This window comes from Saccoglossus kowalevskii, chromosome 18, assembly GCF_978046115.1.
Source record: "Saccoglossus kowalevskii chromosome 18, keSacKowa6.1, whole genome shotgun sequence".
NCBI classification, from domain to species: Eukaryota; Metazoa; Hemichordata; class Enteropneusta; family Harrimaniidae; genus Saccoglossus; species Saccoglossus kowalevskii.
Window position 1 is genome coordinate 24,345,650 of NC_140658.1, and position 21,235 is coordinate 24,366,884.

General features: G+C 36.7%; 1 protein-coding gene and 1 long non-coding RNA gene across 2 annotated transcripts; one reads left to right on the forward strand and one right to left on the reverse strand.

The window, feature by feature from the left end:
* The first annotated feature begins 112 nt into the window (after positions 1-112).
* Positions 113-691, forward strand: LOC146731965 (uncharacterized). The gene is made up of 2 exons (XR_014927092.1): positions 113-192; positions 343-691. It is a non-coding gene; the product is annotated as an uncharacterized LOC146731965 (long non-coding RNA).
* A 7,700-nt stretch (positions 692-8,391) lies between these two features.
* Positions 8,392-14,296, reverse strand: LOC146731966 (uncharacterized). The gene is made up of 13 exons (XM_085493026.1): positions 14,191-14,296; positions 13,658-13,810; positions 13,417-13,529; positions 12,718-12,811; positions 12,303-12,328; positions 12,030-12,121; positions 11,303-11,432; positions 11,038-11,115; positions 10,694-10,806; positions 9,850-10,097; positions 9,398-9,481; positions 8,820-8,926; positions 8,392-8,511 (listed from the first exon to the last, which is right to left on the reverse strand). Exons 1-13 carry the CDS (start codon positions 14,294-14,296, stop codon positions 8,392-8,394), a joined length of 1,464 nt encoding a protein of 487 aa, XP_085349152.1.
* Between the last annotated feature and the right edge of the window lie 6,939 nt (positions 14,297-21,235).

The window sequence follows — 21,235 nt, forward strand, 5'->3', positions numbered from 1 at the left end:
AGTAACTGGAAAACCAATTCTAGAACACACCTTACAGATTGGGTAAGCACCGTTTATGCTATATCAAAGTTATATTCTCGGTTATATACTAAAGACACGATATTTCTCTTTCAAGGGGAGAAAGAAGACACTCTATTTTCTGGACTTGAATGACTTGAAAAATAAATTGAAACGAACAGTCAAGTGTACATGGTGGGTATAGAACAGCTATTATTATACATGGAATTGTAGTATTTAGATTATACTAAATTTGTTTGCTGTGAACAAATGATCATAACAATATAAAGGCAAAAAAAAACCATCTGGTTATCATATCAATAATTAAACGATATTTCTCTCAAGTGAAAACCACGATGCTGAATCTTCTGGAACATCGGACGATGAGAATCAAAGATCTAGTTGAAAAGTATAATAGAACATCTGCACGAAAGAGAAGCTGGTGAAAAGACCTTTCCGGGAATCTAATTTTCCACGTACATCGAGGGGTATTACGTCTATAACAATTAATGCAATCTAATCAATTTGGCGTCTAAAAATAGCAATAGTGTTTTCGTGTATGTTTGAAAAGTAATGTTTTACTGTGTGAATACTCACATATTTGTCAGAATAAACAAGTGAGCTATATCAATTCTGAACATTGTAAAAAAATACTTAAATGTTTAAATAAATGTGATGTTTAATACTCAAGTTAGACATTGTTTCTTTCTTGTAAAATTACAGTTGTTTTGCAATAGAGCTTTTCGATAATTATACATAGCTCAATCATATGATCGATTCCGCCCATGTCGTTGACATTGCTATTTGCTGTTGCCGTCTGTTAATAAGTATTTTATTTGGATTTGGTATTAATGAACTACCACACATGTAATCTCACTTGTCAATTGAAGAAGCATTATGTGTACGCCGACCTCTACTATGTCAACGTCAAGTTATCGTTTTATGTCCAAAGGTATAGGTCGATGTATTTAATAACATTTTACCTGAACTAATCACCTGTCTTCAGTAGTTGTAATTTGATTATAATAAAGCTATTTAACTATATGTTATACGAGGTGTAAGTTCAAATCGTTACACCCACATATTGTTAGAACAAGTGAAGTATCTCACTAAATGTTAGTCAATGTGTGTATTTGGCGTTTGGCACAGGAATAGCAAATATGTGATATGCACTTATAATTACCCATTCTATGCAAGAAAAGTTGGCCAGTTAGGAAGCCGGTGTCCTTTAGGTACATCAATATTCATGTTAAATACAAGCCGTGTTCAATAAGTAATGCCCCTGACCCATTTCACATAGCAGGAGATTAATAAAACTAGGCACAGTTATTAGTCATTCTCTACATAGGAACCCCCCAGTGTTATTCATTTCTCCCATTGTTTAATGCAGCTCTGGACACCGTTTTTGTAGAACACCCCCAGGTTGGTCCTCCAACCATGTCAGAAGTCAAAGCTGCATCATCTGGGAAACGCTTTCCTTTCAAAGATGAAAGTCCGCGGGTGAAAGGTCAGGAAAGTAGGAGGAATGGGGGTGGATTTCATAGCCACACGCCCATGCTTCTGATCTGGTGACATGCGAATTGTGAACCGGAGTGTTGTCCTGAAGGAGGAGGATACCTTTGCTGATCTTGCCCCGCCTCTTGATTTTGATAGCTTCTCTTAATTTTATCAAAAGTGAAATGTAAGAGGCTCCTGTAATTGTAGTACCCTTTGCCAGGAAATCTGTCATCACTACACTGTCCTGGTCCTAGAAGACTGTGAGCATGTCCTTGCCCACGGAGGGCTGCACCCTTGCCTACTTTGGAAATGGTAATTCCAAGTGCGTCCACCGCATTGACTGGGCTTTGATCTCATAGTGATGGACCCAAGTTTCATCCTGTGTAATCAGTCTTCTTGGCACATCTCCAAATTCATCCTCGAGCATTGGACGTGTTCTTGCATCTGGAAAGGTGTGAAAAATCCATCTGGCAGACACCTTATGCATATGCAAATGTTCATGAATGATACCACATACCCTGTACTAATCTTGACCCATTGGGCTATTTGACGAACAGTAATGCGTCGATCTTCAAAAATGGCTGCGTCAACTTGACGGACAGATGCCTCATCAATGGCAGAAGAGGGACGACCAGGTCTGGAAGCAGTTTCCACATACTTCCGGCCATGTTTTTATACACGATGCCAGCGTTTTACAAGGTCATAGAATGGGGCATTATCACCATAAGTTTCCTGCATTTCATCAAAAGTCTCCTTTGGTGTGCGACTTTTCAAATACAAACAACAGCACATCTGACTCAGTTCAAACACCTGTAAATAAGAAACCACAACGGTTTTTTGCAAGATAACCCATAGAAATGTGTTGCATGTCCGATTCAGTGGCAGAGTTGAGGGCACAGTTATCGGAAAACAGGAGGTCATTGATGGTGTCAGTTGTAACCTTGATTTTTGCTTGAAGCCTCCTGAGGTTGAACATTGAACCATCCATCTTGTAGTTGATGACGATGCCCATGTCAGTGTCTCTGAATGCATCTGTCAGCATGGCTGAGAACATGAGGCGGAACAAGGTGGGAGCAAGGATGCAGCCTTGTTTCACTCTGTTGGAGACAGGGAATGGAGGAGTCATCTCTCCGTTGTCCTGGTCTCTTGCCAGAATGCCGTCGTGTAGCTGTTGCACGATGGTGATGAACTTTCTGGGGCATCCGTACTTTGCCATTATTCTACAAAGACCCTCTCTCGAAGGCCTTGGTCAGATCGACATAGGTGGAGTTTCGGCGTTCTGTCCTTGACACTTCTCCTGTAGCTGTCGGGCAGCAAACACCATAGTCCCACGCTCTTTCCATAAGCCACACTGGCTCTCATGTAGGCCTTTCTACAAGTGCATGAAGAGGCAGTTGAGCAGAACTCTAGGCAGGATCTTGCTAGCAATGGACAGCAGTAAAATTCAGTGATGATTGTTGTAGACTTGATTTTGGCAGTTTCCTTTGTGCTTGTAGAGGCGGATGATGGAGGCATTCTTGAAGTCATGTGTCACTGTCTCGTGCTGTCAGATAGGCTGAAACAGTTGGTGGAGTTTCTCAACCACGGCCGTGCCTCCCTCATTATAGATTTCAACTGGGATGGAACCAAACCAGGTGCTTTGCCACTGGAAAGTAGTCGGACTGCTTTCTGTAATCTAATCCAAGGTGGGCAGGGCGTCCATGGTTTCTCCACCATTGACTTTGGGAAGCCGATAGCCAATAGCATCATCGTTGATGGTGGAAGGCCTATTCAGAACGCTGCCGAAGTGTTCCGCACATCTCTCCAAAACCTTCTCCTTGTCAGTGATAAGGGTTGAACATCAGCACTGAGGAGAGGAGACAGTCATCCTGAGGTGGTGGGGCCATAGACTTCCTTCAAGCTGTCGTAGAAGCGCTTCATGTCATTCCTGTCTGCAAAGCCCTGAATCTCATCCTGCACCTGGCGCAATTTCACTCGAATGTTGCTCCGTACATTGCTCAGCATGTCTTTCTTTGATGCTGACTTTGGATCATGAAGATGAGCTTTGTAGGCACAACGCTTTTCCTCTAGCAGCTGTTGGATCTCTTTGCAGTTCTCATCATATTTCTCATGTATTTCCTTGTAGCTGGCGCAAGGCACTCATGGCTGTGGTGTACACCATCTCACGGAGCGCGTCCCACGCTGTGTCAACATCCTGGCCTTCCAGCACTGTGGAGTCTAAGCGTTGCTCCAAGGTTTAGGCAAAAGCCTGCTCGATGTTCACTCCCTGCGGACCTGAGCTGGATGCAAAGGTTGAGCTTGGAGACAACAAGGTGGTGGTATGTCAAACACATGGTATTCAAGACTCATACGTCTTGCCTGTCCCTCTTCCTTACGATGACATAGTCAATGAGATGCCAGTGCTTTGAGCGGGGAAGCATCTATGAAGTCCTGTTGCGGGTAGAGAGGTTGAAGACTGTGTTGGTGATCAGAAGACCATGCTCAACGTAGGTCTGGAAGAGTAGTAGACCGTTGCTGTTGCATGCTTCCCGACCGCTCCTTCCCAGGAGCCACTATCACGACAAACTCTCGCATTAAAATCACCAAGAATGTTGAGTTTGTCTGCACGGGGAACAGCAGTGATGACAGTGTTCAGGTCTTCATAAAACCTGTCTTTGGTCTCATCTGGGTTGGTCATGGTGGGGAATAGGCACGTGACGTACTTCTGTCCACGAGAAAGGGGGAGTCTCATCGTCATAAGGCGATAATTCTCACCCTTTGGGGGTCCAGCCAACTTGCCATCCAAAGTCGTCTTGACTGCAAAGCCAACTCCCGCTTCTCTTCTCTTTTCAGGTCCACGTCCACTGGATAATATGTAATAAAAAATGTGTGTAAATGCCAACTCAGCTACACTCAATTACTGAATAATACCTACATTTTGGGCACACACAACTTCTGGACAACACATTTAATAAGACAAACTAACAATAACTGACCTTCAAGTATTTTATGCTAATATAATTAAAATATATTAACACAATATTTCGAAAAGAACATATTCCTTAGTTATCACTAAACAAATTGAACATATTTGATTTATCCATATATATATATAACAACTCAGTTCAAATTTAGGCATTATTGTGAATGTATTAAAATATTAGATAAGAAACCTACAAAGACATGAAATCTGAACATTTGTAATAGTGACACCATCATGTCTTGTTTCCTAAAATAGGATGCAGGCGCCAATTAAAGAATGTGCCTTAGTAACTACGACTACAGACAACATCACATTTGAAATAAACTAGAAAATACACACCAAAAAAATGCCGAACAAAAGGCATATTCACGTACAAATAAATCTGAAATGACCAACAGTCGGCAATTTTGAATTGAATTACAAGCACGGATAACATATTGTGAGTAACTGTAGTCAAATTTGACTATAATCGAAGCCTGTGATTCGTGACAACGAATGCGTACAAATGCTAGGGGTGACTCGCAAAATCGAATCAATATCCTCGGTAAAATATGATCCTATATTTGACGACTCATCTGTTACGCAAAACATTTCACTATGTGGCCTATTTATAAGTGATCACTACGCACCTCAACAACTTGATCACAGCATTGTTTAATTACAACACGTATATCCAAATTGCGTATTGGTGACTGTGCAGATTTATTTAGTTTGAGACCAATTTAACATTTTTTTTAAACACATAACCTGTCATACAGGTATGTATGTCTAGATTAAAATTTCCCAATAATCTACGAAGCAATCCATAAACTCCACGACCAACAGCACATGTGCATATTAACCAGGAAATCAACATGACCATGGAATTTTGACTAATCACAATACCAAAAAAACACTTTTGAAGATGATGCGATATCCGCGGCTGTAATAAGTACTACATACACTAGTATCACCTATTTTCAGTTAACAAACATCCACTTTTGCCCTTTCTACAAAGAGATTCTTCCCTGTATATTACATTACATATCAATATATTGTGGTATCCACGTACTATGTTTTTAAAAGAAATACCAGGAGATAGTACAAGTTGCAAAAGTTATATAAGTTATTCAATTTCTACATTATAGGGGAAATGAGTAAAAGTAACGACAACTACATAAATAACACCTTAAATCAGTTACTATTTTATTAAAGACCAAACAACAATGTACAAATACAGATCGTACAAATTCACTACGAATTCGATGTTGTGCTAAAAGATTTGTGAAAGATTTTGCAATAAAACAGAACATAATTATACAGATACAACAAATTGTTTAAATGTTCCAGTAATTATAATATTTAAGCAAAACCACTTCTATTATATCAGCTATATATAGTAGATGGTGAAAAATACGTCAAATTTGATGATACTAAATACTTATATTTTAAATGGTTAGATTTGACTGAACTCACTAAATAATGTGATAATATAACAAGCAAAGCTAACAGCGAGCTATTGTGGGCAACAATTCTTAACAACTGCAATTAAATGACAATTTTTGTATCATTACAACAAGCGTAGATTTTTCCACCTCGTATATCTTAATACTTATTACATTGTGCATTGTGGCTTTTGACTAAATTTATACATAAACACATGGCATACAAACGTAAAGCTAGGGCCAAAGATAATTGAATTAACTATGTTGAACAATATAATCCAGTTTTTATAAAGGACATTGTATTATCTGACACGTAATAGTTTCTTGACTGTCTTCTCTTCTCCAAAGATCGTTTGTTATTCTATGCACCCATTCAATTTCTTCGTTATTGACTTAGACTATTCAGTACTTCCAGACAGGTATTTCTCGTTGTCGACGATTTCAGAAGATACCATTTCTTTTCTTGTCCCTTGAATGGAAGGAAATGTAAAGATTCAGGTGCAATATTTGGATACAGTGAAGTATTCCATTAAAAAATATTATTTTTGCATAATTTGCTTTTAAAGTATCCAAACGAATAATTTATTTCTCTACACTTGGGGCACGTGTTAATCAAGTAGTGTTCTTATTTGGATTTCCACTGTCTGTCATTTGATTGACTACCTTTTATTATCCATTCGGTCTAGCTATTTCAGGCAGAAGCTTAAATGGTCATGCTACTTTACATGTTTTGTTTTAATATATTGAAGGACATAGCGGATGTTGGTACATGAATGAATGAAAACCATTTACAGTCTCCAGCTACCTGTCTGTATCAACAGATGTAAAGCTCATTGGTAGCTTCACATTTGTGTCTTTCAAGGATAAATTTAAAGACATTTGCAATTTGTAACCTTCATTGAGGTCTTAAAATATAACTTTGCGCACATTGCAGGGCACTTGATGAACCCATAGTTACGAAAAGCAATTGTTTGGCAAGAGGCGGAACAGTTTATAATCTCTTAGAATTGAATTTGTATAATTTCCCAATCAATCGTTGCCATATACTATTGTATGTTAATCTACATTTCTGAAGTAAATATGTATGTCTTTGCGTTGTAAATTGCAACTGGGTAGTTTATGGCTCAGCAATGCGCATTGCACACAAGTGACATTGAAATGAAACATTTAAAATAGTATTTTTTAACAGTGCTATTTGAACAGAAAAGGGATTTTCACTGTCAATATTGTTTAGTTAACATTCACCATGTTAAGATTGAATATAAGTGATTCACCAACTTAATTGAATTATTTTATTGACATTAAGTGACTCGCGGGAAATTGCTTTTTTGCTAATTTCTAACATTTGTGTTACTCAAATGTCAGTATAAACCATATACAAACTACCTCTTCTTTGTATGTAATCTGTATCATATCTTCTTTTCCATCCCCGTTGACGCTATAGTCTTCGGCATGAGCACATTCTTTACGAAGGTGTTTTCTTTCTTTATCAGTTAATTTCTCCTCGAAGCCAAGAATAATTTTGGATCGTTGTATCATTGCATTGGATTTACCATTGTCATACATGCTGGAAAACAAAATAACGTATATGGTCGCTCAAATAAAAACTGGGCATAACATATGAATTGTTTGTTGAAATCACCAATGCCTGATCACCTTAACTGATATCTATTAAAATAAAACTATTCTATATCAGTTATACTTTACGCAGTCTCGTACATTGGTGTTGCTGTGCGTTTGAATATATTCGGGATTTATACCTGATTTCAATAGCAAACACGATTATTGTTAGGGTACTGTCATGATTTATTTCCATGTGTTTAGAGATCCGTCACTTATCCGATTTGATGACTGGTTTCATGTGAAGTGCTGGTTTATATCTTTCAACACTTTCCCCATAACCTGTCATCATTTTGGTGTATACGAGGTCCTGGACGGAACTTGAGTCAGTGAATGGAACTAATTACGATATGAACTTTGCTAACCGACCGTTATTTCTGACAGTTTGGTATGTGTAGTCTTTTGATATAGCGGACAATTAATCAAGTATATATGACGTGTTAAGTACTTCGTGTGATTGGCTACATGCGAGTTGAATTTTTTAAAGCTACGCCTTAAGCTTTTAAATTTCCTTGTGATAGGTTAAAGTTTGGGAAGTAAATAAATAGAGTCTGGGTCAGTCTGAGAGAGATCTGCACGAGACGAGACGAGTCTTGAGAGTGCTCCACGAGCGAGAGAGTCTTGGGGAACTTTTCCCCGAGGCATTCTGTCTTGGAGAGTTCTAGACGGGCGACTAAGTCTAGAGAAGTTGACACGATCTCGATCTGTGTGTGTCTTTGTTCAGTCGAAAAGGTTCTGAACGTAACGTTCACTGGTACCTAGAGAGCAGGACAATATAATATAATTCCTGCTTATGCACCACACTCAAACACATAATTACATAGCCCTACCAAATAATCTACATTTAAATGTATTCAGATTAGTACTGTCCTTTCCAATCAAGGCGCTTTCTTACATGGAAAATCTGTAACTCAACATTGCAATGAATATACTCAGATATATTACCGCTGCAATTAAAAGGTATAATCCAACCATGATATCCGCCATAACACGATTCGCATCTCTCAGTCCCTGTGATTAAATGATCAATATTACTTATTTAAAAAATAGGCAATTCTAAGTAGCTAGCGTTATTAGACATTCGATTTCAGCATTTATAAATCAGAAGTAATATACAATAGCATAAATATCAAGTCGATATGGTGTCCAAATATCAGAGAATGGAGTCAGCTATAAAATGGAAATAACATACTAACCATAGGTTCTATACAAATAACACACTACTGCTAGATGAGTTTTTTCCTAGTGCAGTATGCGGTACACACATATAAGATTAATAATTCTACTAATGATGATTGTAGACAAAATAAATGTCGTACCTCATAATTATAGTCATCCACTAGTGCCATACGGAATAGAGTGAACATTGTAGCAACAACTGACTCGTAAAATGGGATGCCACCAAATATCATCCAAAACGCACACGCTAGGAAAGTGGATTTAAAAATTTATAATATTTAATTGTAGAAGGCAATTTAAAGAATTTCCTGCGTCTGATTGTGGTGAAATGGCTACAAAAAGTGGATAGTATACAGATTTCAAGTTTATCAAAAATGTGTTTTCCGTTTATGTATCTACGTTTTACTTCACATGGCGAAATAAAACATAAAATATTACAAGTTTTGTAAAAATGTTGCTTAGTAGTTTAGTAGTTAGTAGTAAAAGTAGAATTCCCAGATTCAGCTTTAGTCGAATTTCATTGAAAAATAATGAATAATAGTTTGAATGGACGCATTTAAATTCTTTTTATTGTTGCCTTATAATGGTGTTAATCGATGACACTAAATATACACTCATTTTTTCTAAAGACATCGTATTTAGAATTTCTCAAAACTTGTAAGACTTGTTCTGCGTTATTCAATTAAAAAATAATTACGAGTGCTACTGAACTACTTACTAAATGGTAAATAAAACATTAAAGCCAAGATTAGGAATTTTCCCGCATCTCCAAGTACAATATAAACCACAAGAATAAAAGGACCTGCAATTGGAAGCAGAGTGTTGAATTTCAAAGGTTAAATCACATGTTGTTTCAAAATAAAAGTATCCATTATAAGTGCTCATTATAAGGATGTTATAAGGTACCCACAAAATGACACATTCACATATTATTCTGCTCCGATTAATCATTGATTCTGGAAGAGTTGAAAGAGCTAATCCCAAAACCATCGATACGTCATTTCAGCAATCACGAAAAAAAGTACTGAAGATGATAACTATTCCATCATTAGAGGTAAGATGACACGTACACACCGTGTCATGTAACTGCGTATATATACCCAAACTTACCAAAGTGATAGTATTTGAATGAATGTGAAAATAGTTTCGAATATATAGTTTGAAACTTACCCAAATGCGTGAATGCTCTGATTGATTTGTACAATCGAAACCAGACAAAAATAATTGTGAATGCAAACCATCCTAAATGTATCTTCCCTGCCAAGCTTTCATTCTCCCAGTGGTCTGCATCATCTTCGTATTGAGTTGTATCATTTGATCGTGGATGACATAGTTCATCCGATGCAATACCGATATCTATCAAATGAGTTAAAACCACCACCGTCAGGAGAAAATACACAAACCAGTCGTAGTAATTCCTGGAAAAAAGATGAATAATAATAATGATTAAGTTTGACTTTGGTGATTCTGTTTCGAATTATTTGGCATAAACAAAAAATGAACTTCGCCATTGCTAATATTAATCATGTTATTCTTTAATAGGTAGGAAGCTGAATAGTCGACACGCGCAACAATGAATAATAATTTCTAATATTTTTGTATAAACTTATATACTGTTATTGATAAACAATACGTTTCAGAGGCATATCTTGCTACGCTATAGCACACTGTCTAAATAATAGCAAATAAATAACATGGAGTTCATGCCAAACAGCAGGAAACAATTCTTTGATGAAAGTTATAATACATGCACATTAAGAACTTGAGATAAGGCAAATGCCCCTCGCCAATGTAAGCAGTTTAATGTCTATTTTCACCCCAAATTATTCCCAAATATGCTGTTAATTATTACTATGATCAAAAATGTAAATGTTTAAAAATGTGAATTGATGTGACAGGAGGGTGTTATCCTTAACATTTTAATATATGGTCAACCTACCAATAATCATAAAAGTTCAACCTACTAATAGCCATAAAAGTTCAACCTACCAATAGCCATAAAAGTTCAACCTACCAATAGCCATAAAAGTTTGATGGTCGCCCTTCCCAGGAATTGCGTTTGCACTCTACTTTTTCCTCATACTTTTCAGCACTCTTCCTTATACACTTTAGCAATTCGGTCAAATTCTGTAATTGAATCAAAACACAAATTATAACAAAAAGAATAACAAAATAACATACATGGCAATTTTGAAACATTGGAGAGCTGCCAATTGTTTTTTTTGTTTGTTTCTGAGCGAGATGTATGTAATACAATGATATACTGGATAATTGGCCTAATCAGCATACAGTTAATCGCCATAATGACAAGGAACCACTTCCACTGCCAATAGTTATTTAGATCCATCATAAAATCACCTTTCTTTTTTCCCTTGATTCCTTATATTCCCGGTATTCTTGAACAATGAACCAAATTGTGCACAAAATAGCCATGACCTAAAATAGAATTACAATAAAAGATGTAAAAGATGAATTCATTTTTATAAAATCGGATAAACAAAGCCAATAGAAACGATATTGTTGTATTTTTTCATCCAACAATACAGTCGATATATTATACAGTCAAAGTGCATTTACGGCTATGTTCCATTTGACATTGTTATTAATATAGCTAGTTTCCTACCCATAGAAGCACACGCAACAAGTCGAGCGGAAACTCATAACATACACGGGCATGAGGCTTCACCACAGCTAGCATCGACCACAGCACAACAAATAATAAGTTCCATAGTAAATCTTTTTTTGCAGCCCATCTTAAAAAAATAATACAATAAATATTCTAATAATTCTTCTGTTCTAAACGGAAAATGATCTATTCATTTAACCCCCCCCCCTCCAAAAAAAAGACATGTAAAAACTACCATGGCAAAACAACATAATTTTCATCGTCAAATGTTTGCAGGTGACTACTCTGTGTGTATACTGTGATTATATGTCTTCACCGAAAATCGGTTCAGACCCCCCAGTTCAATTGCTCAACAGTAAACAATAAATCGATAAATTGTTTGACAACAAAATGCAAAATCAGAAACTGTTTCTTGTGTAATAAAGCAGCGGTTTCATTGGTGATTTTATCCGAGAAACCTACTGAAATTTGTACCAAATATACATCCAATACACGAAGAACATCTTTAATTATTGTAGAATTCCATAATGTATAGCAAACAAACTCTATGGTCTAAAAATTATCTAAAATTTATCTACAAAACATTATTTTATTTATCACACAAATATATGCTTTTCTGCACATTAGTAATTATTTAATTTCCTTATTTTACTGGTGAAATAAAATTTAAATTTAAATTTTAATATATATATGTTGAAAATTTGAATTCAAATTATAGTATTACCTTGCAAACTTTTGCCACTTGATTTCAATAAATTTTCGAAAAACGGGATGATCAATGACTTCTAAAAGGGTATTATCAACAACAGCTTGCAACTGCAAAAATAATACACTGCATAAACATAATAATAGCATAAACCACTGATTTAAATATTCTATGAATATAGCTACAAATCTAGATTTGACAACACGTGTAGTTGCCAATTGCCTCTAATGTGTCATACGTAATTCACATTAAATTTAATGAGTGGAAACTAATATGTAAACGAAATCTTACCGGGCTTCTTGTATATGGCGTCTCAGCTGAAAATAAATGTTATGCTACATAAACACATTGATAACAATACATTTCATAGTAAAATGCTTTACTTTAAAATGATATATATAGTCATGAGTGCCTGACAATTACAGTTTCTGCTTGGATAATACATTCATTTTTTTGTTTGTTAATTGGTATATCCATAGCAACCACTGACATACTCATCAACCCGTACCATCAACGTGGGTACAATAGCATATTCGCCCTAGTCGATCATTGCTGCTTGCAGCTATATTCATCTCCTTGACAAGTTTAGCTTGATGGTGTGTTTAGTATTTAATATATAAACAATTTAACAATGCAAATGCTAATCATGCTGTATAGAAAATGTATTTGACAGAAATCGATTGTGTTTCTCTACATAATCACCTACTATTGGTTTCTCCTTTTCCCAATATTTTCAAATCATATGTCTGCTTTCCTTCAAGAGAATCTTTTTCATGCAGTCGATCTAATGCTAGACTTGCCTGCATACAAAGTATGGAAATTCTTAGAAATACATAGTACGCGACTAGGTAATGTCCTATCAGTTGGGATATGAAACTAAGGATTCACGTGACAAGCAAATGCGAACACATAACATATACACAATGTAGTTCAATCTGCAAACAATATCGATCACTTATAATGTGATTGATATATTGTTTGTTAAAATACGAACAGAAAAGGCTAATTTCTTTCACCGTAAGGCCAAATGTTACAGTGTGCCGAATTGTTGTGGTATTGTACTATTTTTTTTTTCTTTCTATCATATTAGGAACTTCCAATTATGGAGCAATTACGCGTGTGAGCGTTCTTTATTAGTACAACCAAATATGGCAGCGCCCAGGCTTGACTGAACTACACACACAGAAGTTTGCTAAATCTGTTCTAAACCTTTTAGATGTCGGCATTTCCATGAAGTATCATGGAAGGAAGGTTATCACGAGGATACCGCAAAGTATGCACTCAGACATCACGCCGTCGCATTGCCCTCCGCTGCGCGTCGGTCGATACCATCGCTGTACTGTCTTCGTGCATACTTTTCGATATCCTCTTAATAACCTCATAATATTAATATTATAATCCTTACCACATTTGTCATTTTTGCGTCCAACATAAAAATAAAACAAGACTCGCCGTGTTTGTCTGTAACTGTTACTTGTGCACCTTCACGTAGAAGCAGCATACAAGCCTTATTCTGTTCTAAAAAATATAGTACGACTTATGTGGTATATTAGAACAGTATCCGTTGTTTTTGAAACTATTTGATAAATAAGTAAATAAGTTGAATCACAGTTACGAGATATATTGGATTCTAAACGTCTACATACTGTTAAGAGCTGCAAGCATCAACGGCGTTCTACCATCTGCATCTTTTCCATCGATATTTTCGGTTGCCAACGATCTTTTTATTTCGTCGCAGTCACCATTAAATGCTGCATAATGAAGTTGCGTCGTTTCTGATTCTGGACCTCTACGTGTTACTATGTATCAACGGAGGGAGTGGAGAATTACTACAGTTTCAACTGTTACATGGGCTATATTAAGATCAACTTGTTATAGATGGTGGAAATTTAAATTGGAACAAAATGAGTGAAGGATCCTAAACTTTCGAATTATACTTTATGTTAATAGCACAATATAATTTTTGAATGACTGCTACACAGTGATTTGATTCAATTGCCAAATTTTCTAATTATCGCAATAAATAATAAATTGGGATATACACGTTGTGCGTAGGCGATCTCGTACTAGAAAATGTCCCGGTTATGCCTCCGTGTTTTAGCGTGGTACCATTTGTAATACTGTTCAAATGCAGATGTTCAACATTCTATAACATATATTAGGATAGCATAGTACTCACCCAGATCAGCATCAGCGATTTCTTCATCTGGTAGTTGAGTTTCATTTTCTGTAGTTGGCTTATTTCCAGACCGTTTACATGTGCCGGTGGGCAGACGACTTCCCATGTTGTTTGCAATGAATCTAGCAAATAAACATTTTATTTGTGCATATATTGCACTTGATTGTATTAGTATTCATCAACCTCATTAAAAAATAAAATAAACCATTTGATAAGTCGCGCCCTTGTGACGTAACTGGAAAATATTAGTTGATAAGAACTCCCAATGAATATATGTATAATTTATATTGTATGAATTATATGCTTCTTGACTAGTTAATATGGATGCAGTGGTACTCGATACTCGTTAAACTTAGTATGACCTAAACTATGTGTATGGTCTGTACAATTACTTACTTCTGGATGGCTACTGTGTATATTGTCATTGTTGATGGGTGAACCCATAAACCTCGTCACATAATCAATGTTGACCTCCAAAAATGTTTTAATAATGTATAATATAAGGCTGAATTTGTGGCCGAGAAGATCGTACAGCGAAGATATTGTTCAAGACGCGACGTTAAATATCAAAACATAAGGGGTAATTCCAATTGCAATGCAAAATTGAACTTTACGTTCACAGAACAGATGAATAGTTCTATAAATACCAAAGAACCTTGCTGAATAGGAATGTCGACTGCTATTACGAGAGGTTGCCATGCGTGCCTCAAAACGCAGGTTTGTGAAAAGAAGTTAGAAAAAAATCGTGTGACCTTGTTACACATTGACCTCCATGATCTGTTATATTGATATGGAAGATAGGTATATTAGTAATGATAAGGGAACACAGTACTAAACCGGATTGACTGACTCTGTTATTGTGAGTTGAGTAAACACACTTATGTTAATGTCTGACATTTACAGCAACAAGGTTGACTAGGTGCAAACTATTTGCTAACATTTTTCATTTTACAAGTCCTAAAATTAATTATATAACATCACAGTTCATTGCTTGCGCTTTCGACGCAACGTTGATAGAGTTGTAGCTTGAAGTGTTAAACAGGCAGATCTGTTTCTGGGTGAAACACACACATACTTTTGATTTACTACCGGGACGATGCGAGGTTAAAACACATGAACATTTCTAGATCGTTTATACTCGGAATGTTACAATACGTAGCAATGACCAAACCACAGCAAATGTACTCACTGATGTTTTTAACACAATGATTCTAAATCGTAAGTCATAAATTGTCCTCATACTAATAATATTATGTGCAGTCAATTCTACCCACCCGACAAACTGTCTGTAAATCAGTTGGCGACTATTCTGGTTCTATACGAGTATAACTTCGTGAGGTGCATAATGTTCAGTGGAAATTTAACTAGTTGTACTATGATGTGGCAGCTGTACTATGGCACAGACAAGTGTGTTTAGATAGACATGTTATTCTGTTGTCATAGTGATCGCTATCATACTTCCTGATTGGTTTCAAGAGCATACTAAGGTACGAGTTATTATATATGCGTGTGATGTAAACAAGTGATAATTCATATTATGCATCTGAGGTTCCAACAACCTACCACAGCAGACCAGATCAAACAACTGAAACGCAACATTTTTCTGCTCTTCAAGGTCGATATCGCCTGTAATTATTGAGCATATAATAAAATAATGGGATGAGTTATGTTCTATGTGAATACTTTTAACCAGAGAAGGGGGGGGGTAATCATCAAACTACACGACTACGTGGGTCAGGTCCACCTTGTACGAAACAAGGGCCAATAAATTGTATTTCGCACGATATACCATGATTTGTTGACGGTCGCATACCGACGTAAAGTGCTTCTATTTTTTTCATCAAAGTAATTGTATTACTTGTTGTGTATCACGGTTTCATTAAATTGTTCATTTAACCGGGAATTTGTGGTTATATTTTGTTTTATGTAGGCCGAGTGCCTGAATGCAGTGCGCAGTCAGTCAAACAGTCACGCGTAGCTCGTAAAATGTGACTTTTGGAAGGGATTATGGAATATAAACACATACGAACCATAGTTTATTGATCTAATATAATAGGACGTGTATTGTGAATGCGCCGTCCTATCTCAAGCTTCAAAGATAGACAGTGTACATGCATATTCATTTATTCATCCAAACTTTAGTTTGTTGCCATAGCAATACTTATATCACTTCCTGTATTATCGAAAATCGTATGATATTTGCACTCGATTACACAGTTGAATGCAGTCGATTAGTGCAAGAAAGAACAGTGACATCACAGTAAAATAGGACTGTAGAAAAGCACATATGAGGTATGATTTTATATTATTTTATATTCTGATCAGGTGCCATGTTAGCACGATTCCTAGTTAGAAAGTTAAGCGTCCTGTAGAAATCGTATGCTCTTGTCTATCCGTTTATTGTACAATATATGAAAATCATCGTCGCAAATAGCCGAATAATAGTAGGACCAGACTGTTTCTCGAGTTTTTATGAGGCAGAAAAAAATAAAATTAATTCTTTTTTTCCTTTAGATTTGTATGATTCTCAAAGAATTGTAAGTGGGATCATTGATCGGAGAGAAGAAATGAAATAAAATGTTATTCTATGTATAACCTTGTTTCTCATCTGCGCGAGACTTCGGTACTTTGATCATGATACTCCAACGAAAATGCAACTTGGGTTTGTTATGCGTATCTAACTCGACTTATTCCAATGACAAGCATTTGATTCTTACTCTGAATAAAACGAATCTGTATACAAATTTACTCAAAGAGAAACAGAATCTTCCAACAAGGTTATCATTTAATGTCATTTAAAGGTAAACAATTCATATCTAATTGATAACGAAGAATTCCAATACGTTACGTGCGGATTTAACCTAATGATATGATGGGTGTTCATGAGATGTAATTTGCCAATCGAAGTGAAATGGTGTGTCGTGCTTCAAGCACATTTTAAGTAGCAAATGTCCTTTATCAAGTATGAATAACAAATGTGTCGCATTTCGTAGTCGTATGCACTTAGGCATTCTAGAGTATCTGCCATACCTATTGTTAATGGTATAACCTGTCTTAGGCCACACTGATTTAATTTTATGGATGACATCCTCTGGAGACCCCAAAACTAATGCGAGAGGGCGAAAAAAAAAATCCTGCCAAAAAAAAATCCTGCTAAAAGCACAGGACTACGGAGCTGCTATTACGAATTGGTCCACAGAACACAATGTATCAAAGAACAACAAGAAGTCTTTATTTGTAGGAGGCACATGTTGATATACACATCTCGTACTGTATTACTGTCACAGGTATAACCATTTCAGACAAGCTCTAGTACATGTAGTCATGATGAAGTACAGTAGAACGTCGATTATCCGAAATGTTCGGTTATCCGAACCTACTGTGTGTCCCCCAAAGTTTGTATGCAGGTCTGGCTGTGTTCCGTATAGTAATACAAAAGTCAACTGTGAACAATAAATACTACAGTCGCCTTGTGTGATTTCCTGGTGCAACACTTTCAATAAAGCTGTTATCAACATGTAATCCGACGTCTTTCACGTGTACGTTCATTGTTTACAGTGTCTGCGCAAACAATGAAACGAATTACAGTATCCAATAATTTCCTAAATTCAGACAAGCCTATTACGCCACACCAGTGTTCCACTGTAAATAAAAAATGTCCTAAAAACACAAACTTCATCAAATGTCTTCTCCACTGTTTACAGTCAGATCCTTAACTTTACCAAGTTGTAAGTCACCGCAGTTCGGATACGTTTCCCGGGAAAATTGTACGGTGTTCCACTGCCGTCAAAGAAACGCGGCCATGAGCCGATCCCATGTTTTTTCCGATTTTTAATTTTAATGTCCAGTATGAGAAGTCACATCCTCTTCGGAATAAAAAAAGAAAGAAAATAACTTCTGGGATGTCTTGCCACAGAAGCGACGCCAGTTTAATAGTGCAGTGAAAAAGAGAGGCGAAACGACAACCCCTTGGTGTGCCTCTTTGATGGTTTATCAGCAGACAACGGCAACCAATGACCACAGTCGGCGGGCCGTTTGATGGTTCACAGCGTCGAAGTGTTTACGTCCGATGATCACAGTAGCCAACCTGGATTTTTACAACAATTTATTATGTCAATCGTTCTAGGTGTTAAAAACTTTGCTGAATCCAATAAAATCGGGACATCTTGTAGCAGTTTACAATTCGAAAATCCCAGAGCAATCTGGTAACATCGAGCCGCTAGCCGATCTATACACAGCGAATACGAAGCGACCTTTCACCTGTTTACTTTATCAGCGTCTTTTATCTAGCGTTGGCGTGGCTACCCCCAGTGAAATGCGAACGCTGTGTGCTTGATTTGGACGTAAAGTTGTCAATTATATATCGACTAGAACGTGGCGAAACCGCAAGCAATCTATCTACCGAGTATGGTGTTGGTAAATCGATGATATTCGATATCAAGGCAAAACAAAAGCTGCTGGATTTTTTCAGTAACATGGATTCAAGTGCAGGACTGAAACGAAAGATAACGAAAACAGCCTATGTCGATCATTCAGAGAAATCCGTCTTCACTTGGTTCCGGGACTTGGTTTTCCCAAGAACTTTATTATCGCTACATTTTACGGACATTTTGAAACACTTTGTACATATGTACTACTTTATGACAATAACTAACAAAACATTGCAATGATACAGAAATGTCCTTGCTTGCTCCTCTCTACACAGTAGGGGTTAGCTTTAACCAATCTCTTGTATAGCTGTGTAAACGTCATATCTCCCTGGCCGACGTCAATTGCGTACCAGTCTACAACAATCCCTCAGTTTTTCCTCTGAACTGTTATGCTCACGTATTCCTGGCAACGCAATACGCATGTGCAGAAGATCATTTACGACAAAATTGGCACGTTTTTAGATAGTCCAAAAAGAGTTTTACGACAAGCCGGCGCTCTGTGACAATATGAGTCGGCAAGTTCCGGACAGAAAACCGATCTGTAGAGACTCGTCGTTGGAGATTTTTTTTGTTTTTTTTGAGAAAAGCGAAAACTAATGCGCGCGTGGATGTCATCCATACAATTAAGTCGGTGTGGCCTTATATGCAGAACAAAGTACAGTGATATTGCATATGAGTCTAATCAAAGAAAAAATAACTATTGAGACCACTATACGTCCATCGGGGCACTTTAAGATTAGTATCACATGATGACGTATTTACGAGAGATTGTGATGTTTTGTTTAGCAAGACTCCGTACGCATACATGCACTGTTCATAGGCAAACGGTGGTAGCACTCCTCATGCAAATGTGTTTATCATGACTGATCATAACATTCAGTGAATTGTTAAGTAATGTATTCGAAAAAGATTTAAATTGGCCTCAAATTACAAAAATGTGCTCAATTCCGTTTTGGACACAAATCTACGCTCATTGATATTATTTTTCATTCTTCAATCTTCTGTGCAATCATACCCAGAACGTCTACGATATTCGGTTGGATGGTTGTATATATATATATATATATATCGTATATAGAAGTGTCGGTTAGGGACGCTGGCAGAGAAGCAATTACTTCGCGTGATACCATGAACTCGTACGAATGATTGCATGTCACTCAAATTGGCATGTATCATTTTGCTGAAGGTAACGCCGAGTGGCATTTTGATTTCTTGCTGCAAGGATTCAATTAATTTGTTTGTTTTATGTGGGTTTTTTTCACAAATACCATTATATTAGTGTCCATTTTGTCATTGGATCTACCAAATTACAGATGTTTCTGGCTTTACATTTTTTTCAGGCAATAGTCCAAACTTTCTCGGTCACTGTTTTTGACTTTTTATTCAATTGCCCGCCTAACCATGCAGCATTACCGACTTTACAAACAATGTCTTCCATTCACCGTGATTTTTCCACTGTACCTAAACAATTTCTCATTGATCTTTTTCATTTTCGATGACCTTCAAGACGAGTGGTCCGGGGTACATAGTGAATCATGCCGTGGACTTCTTGTTTCTAATACTGAACTGACTTTAATCTTAATTTTCTGTTGTTGTTTAGACTTGGTTGTAATGAATAAAAAGTTGAATATTCACGTCGGATATTATCTTCAGAGAAAATGGTCGGCAAATGTAATGGAAACAATGACATTGAGGGGAGTTCACAAGAACGCTCCACAGTCGAAGGTTCGACTTTGCAGTTGGTTATTTTTAGGTAATTTAGTAGAGACTTTAAGGAAAGTCGGCTTCTGCTGTTAATTTTGTTCTCGACTCAAAGTAGGTGTTTTAAACGGTTACTTTTCAAGTCCACCAGCTCCTGATTTTATTCTGTCTAAAAATTGCCATGACTTTTTGTTAGGTCATGAGGTCTGTCATGGCATTTTGTCACCATCTGAACTTTTTGTCCGTATTGTTTTCCCATCCGCCGTCTGACCTTTTCTAAAAGTTTGCTCCGCACTTTGTATATGTCCTCCGTATTTTTTTACACCTACAACACACGTTATTGAGACTGTTTCATTGTAATTTCACTGATTTGAGATAAACAACCATTATTACCATCTTCAAATGGAAACGATTCTTCATAAAGCGGGACTTGAAGCAACGGAATTCCACACAATCTGAGGTCATTCGGTCACCAAACCAGCTCATCACATTGTTTTTAAAACTGCACTTCAGTCATATCAGTAATAAACATACTAATGCATCACTGTTATTACTCATGACTGAACACATGAATCAAATTGCCAATATGTTTAATTATGCTGAGATAACACTGAGCGAATTTTGAACTTATATTTGGTCTAATGGATGTCATAGTAACGACATGATTCTCTACTTTTAGACGTATAAAATGGAATTTACTTGATGGTGTTATATTTTACTGACGTGCAGGTCACATGATCATCTATCTGGTACAAAGTGTAATGAATCTACAATGGAGTTCAGTAAAAGAGAAACAGGATCTCCCAGCAGCGTTATCATTTAAGATCTTTTTGGATAATGATACAGCCATCAACATACCAAGTGGTTGACACACGATGATCTCTGTGATATCGGACCGTATTTATTGATGAGTG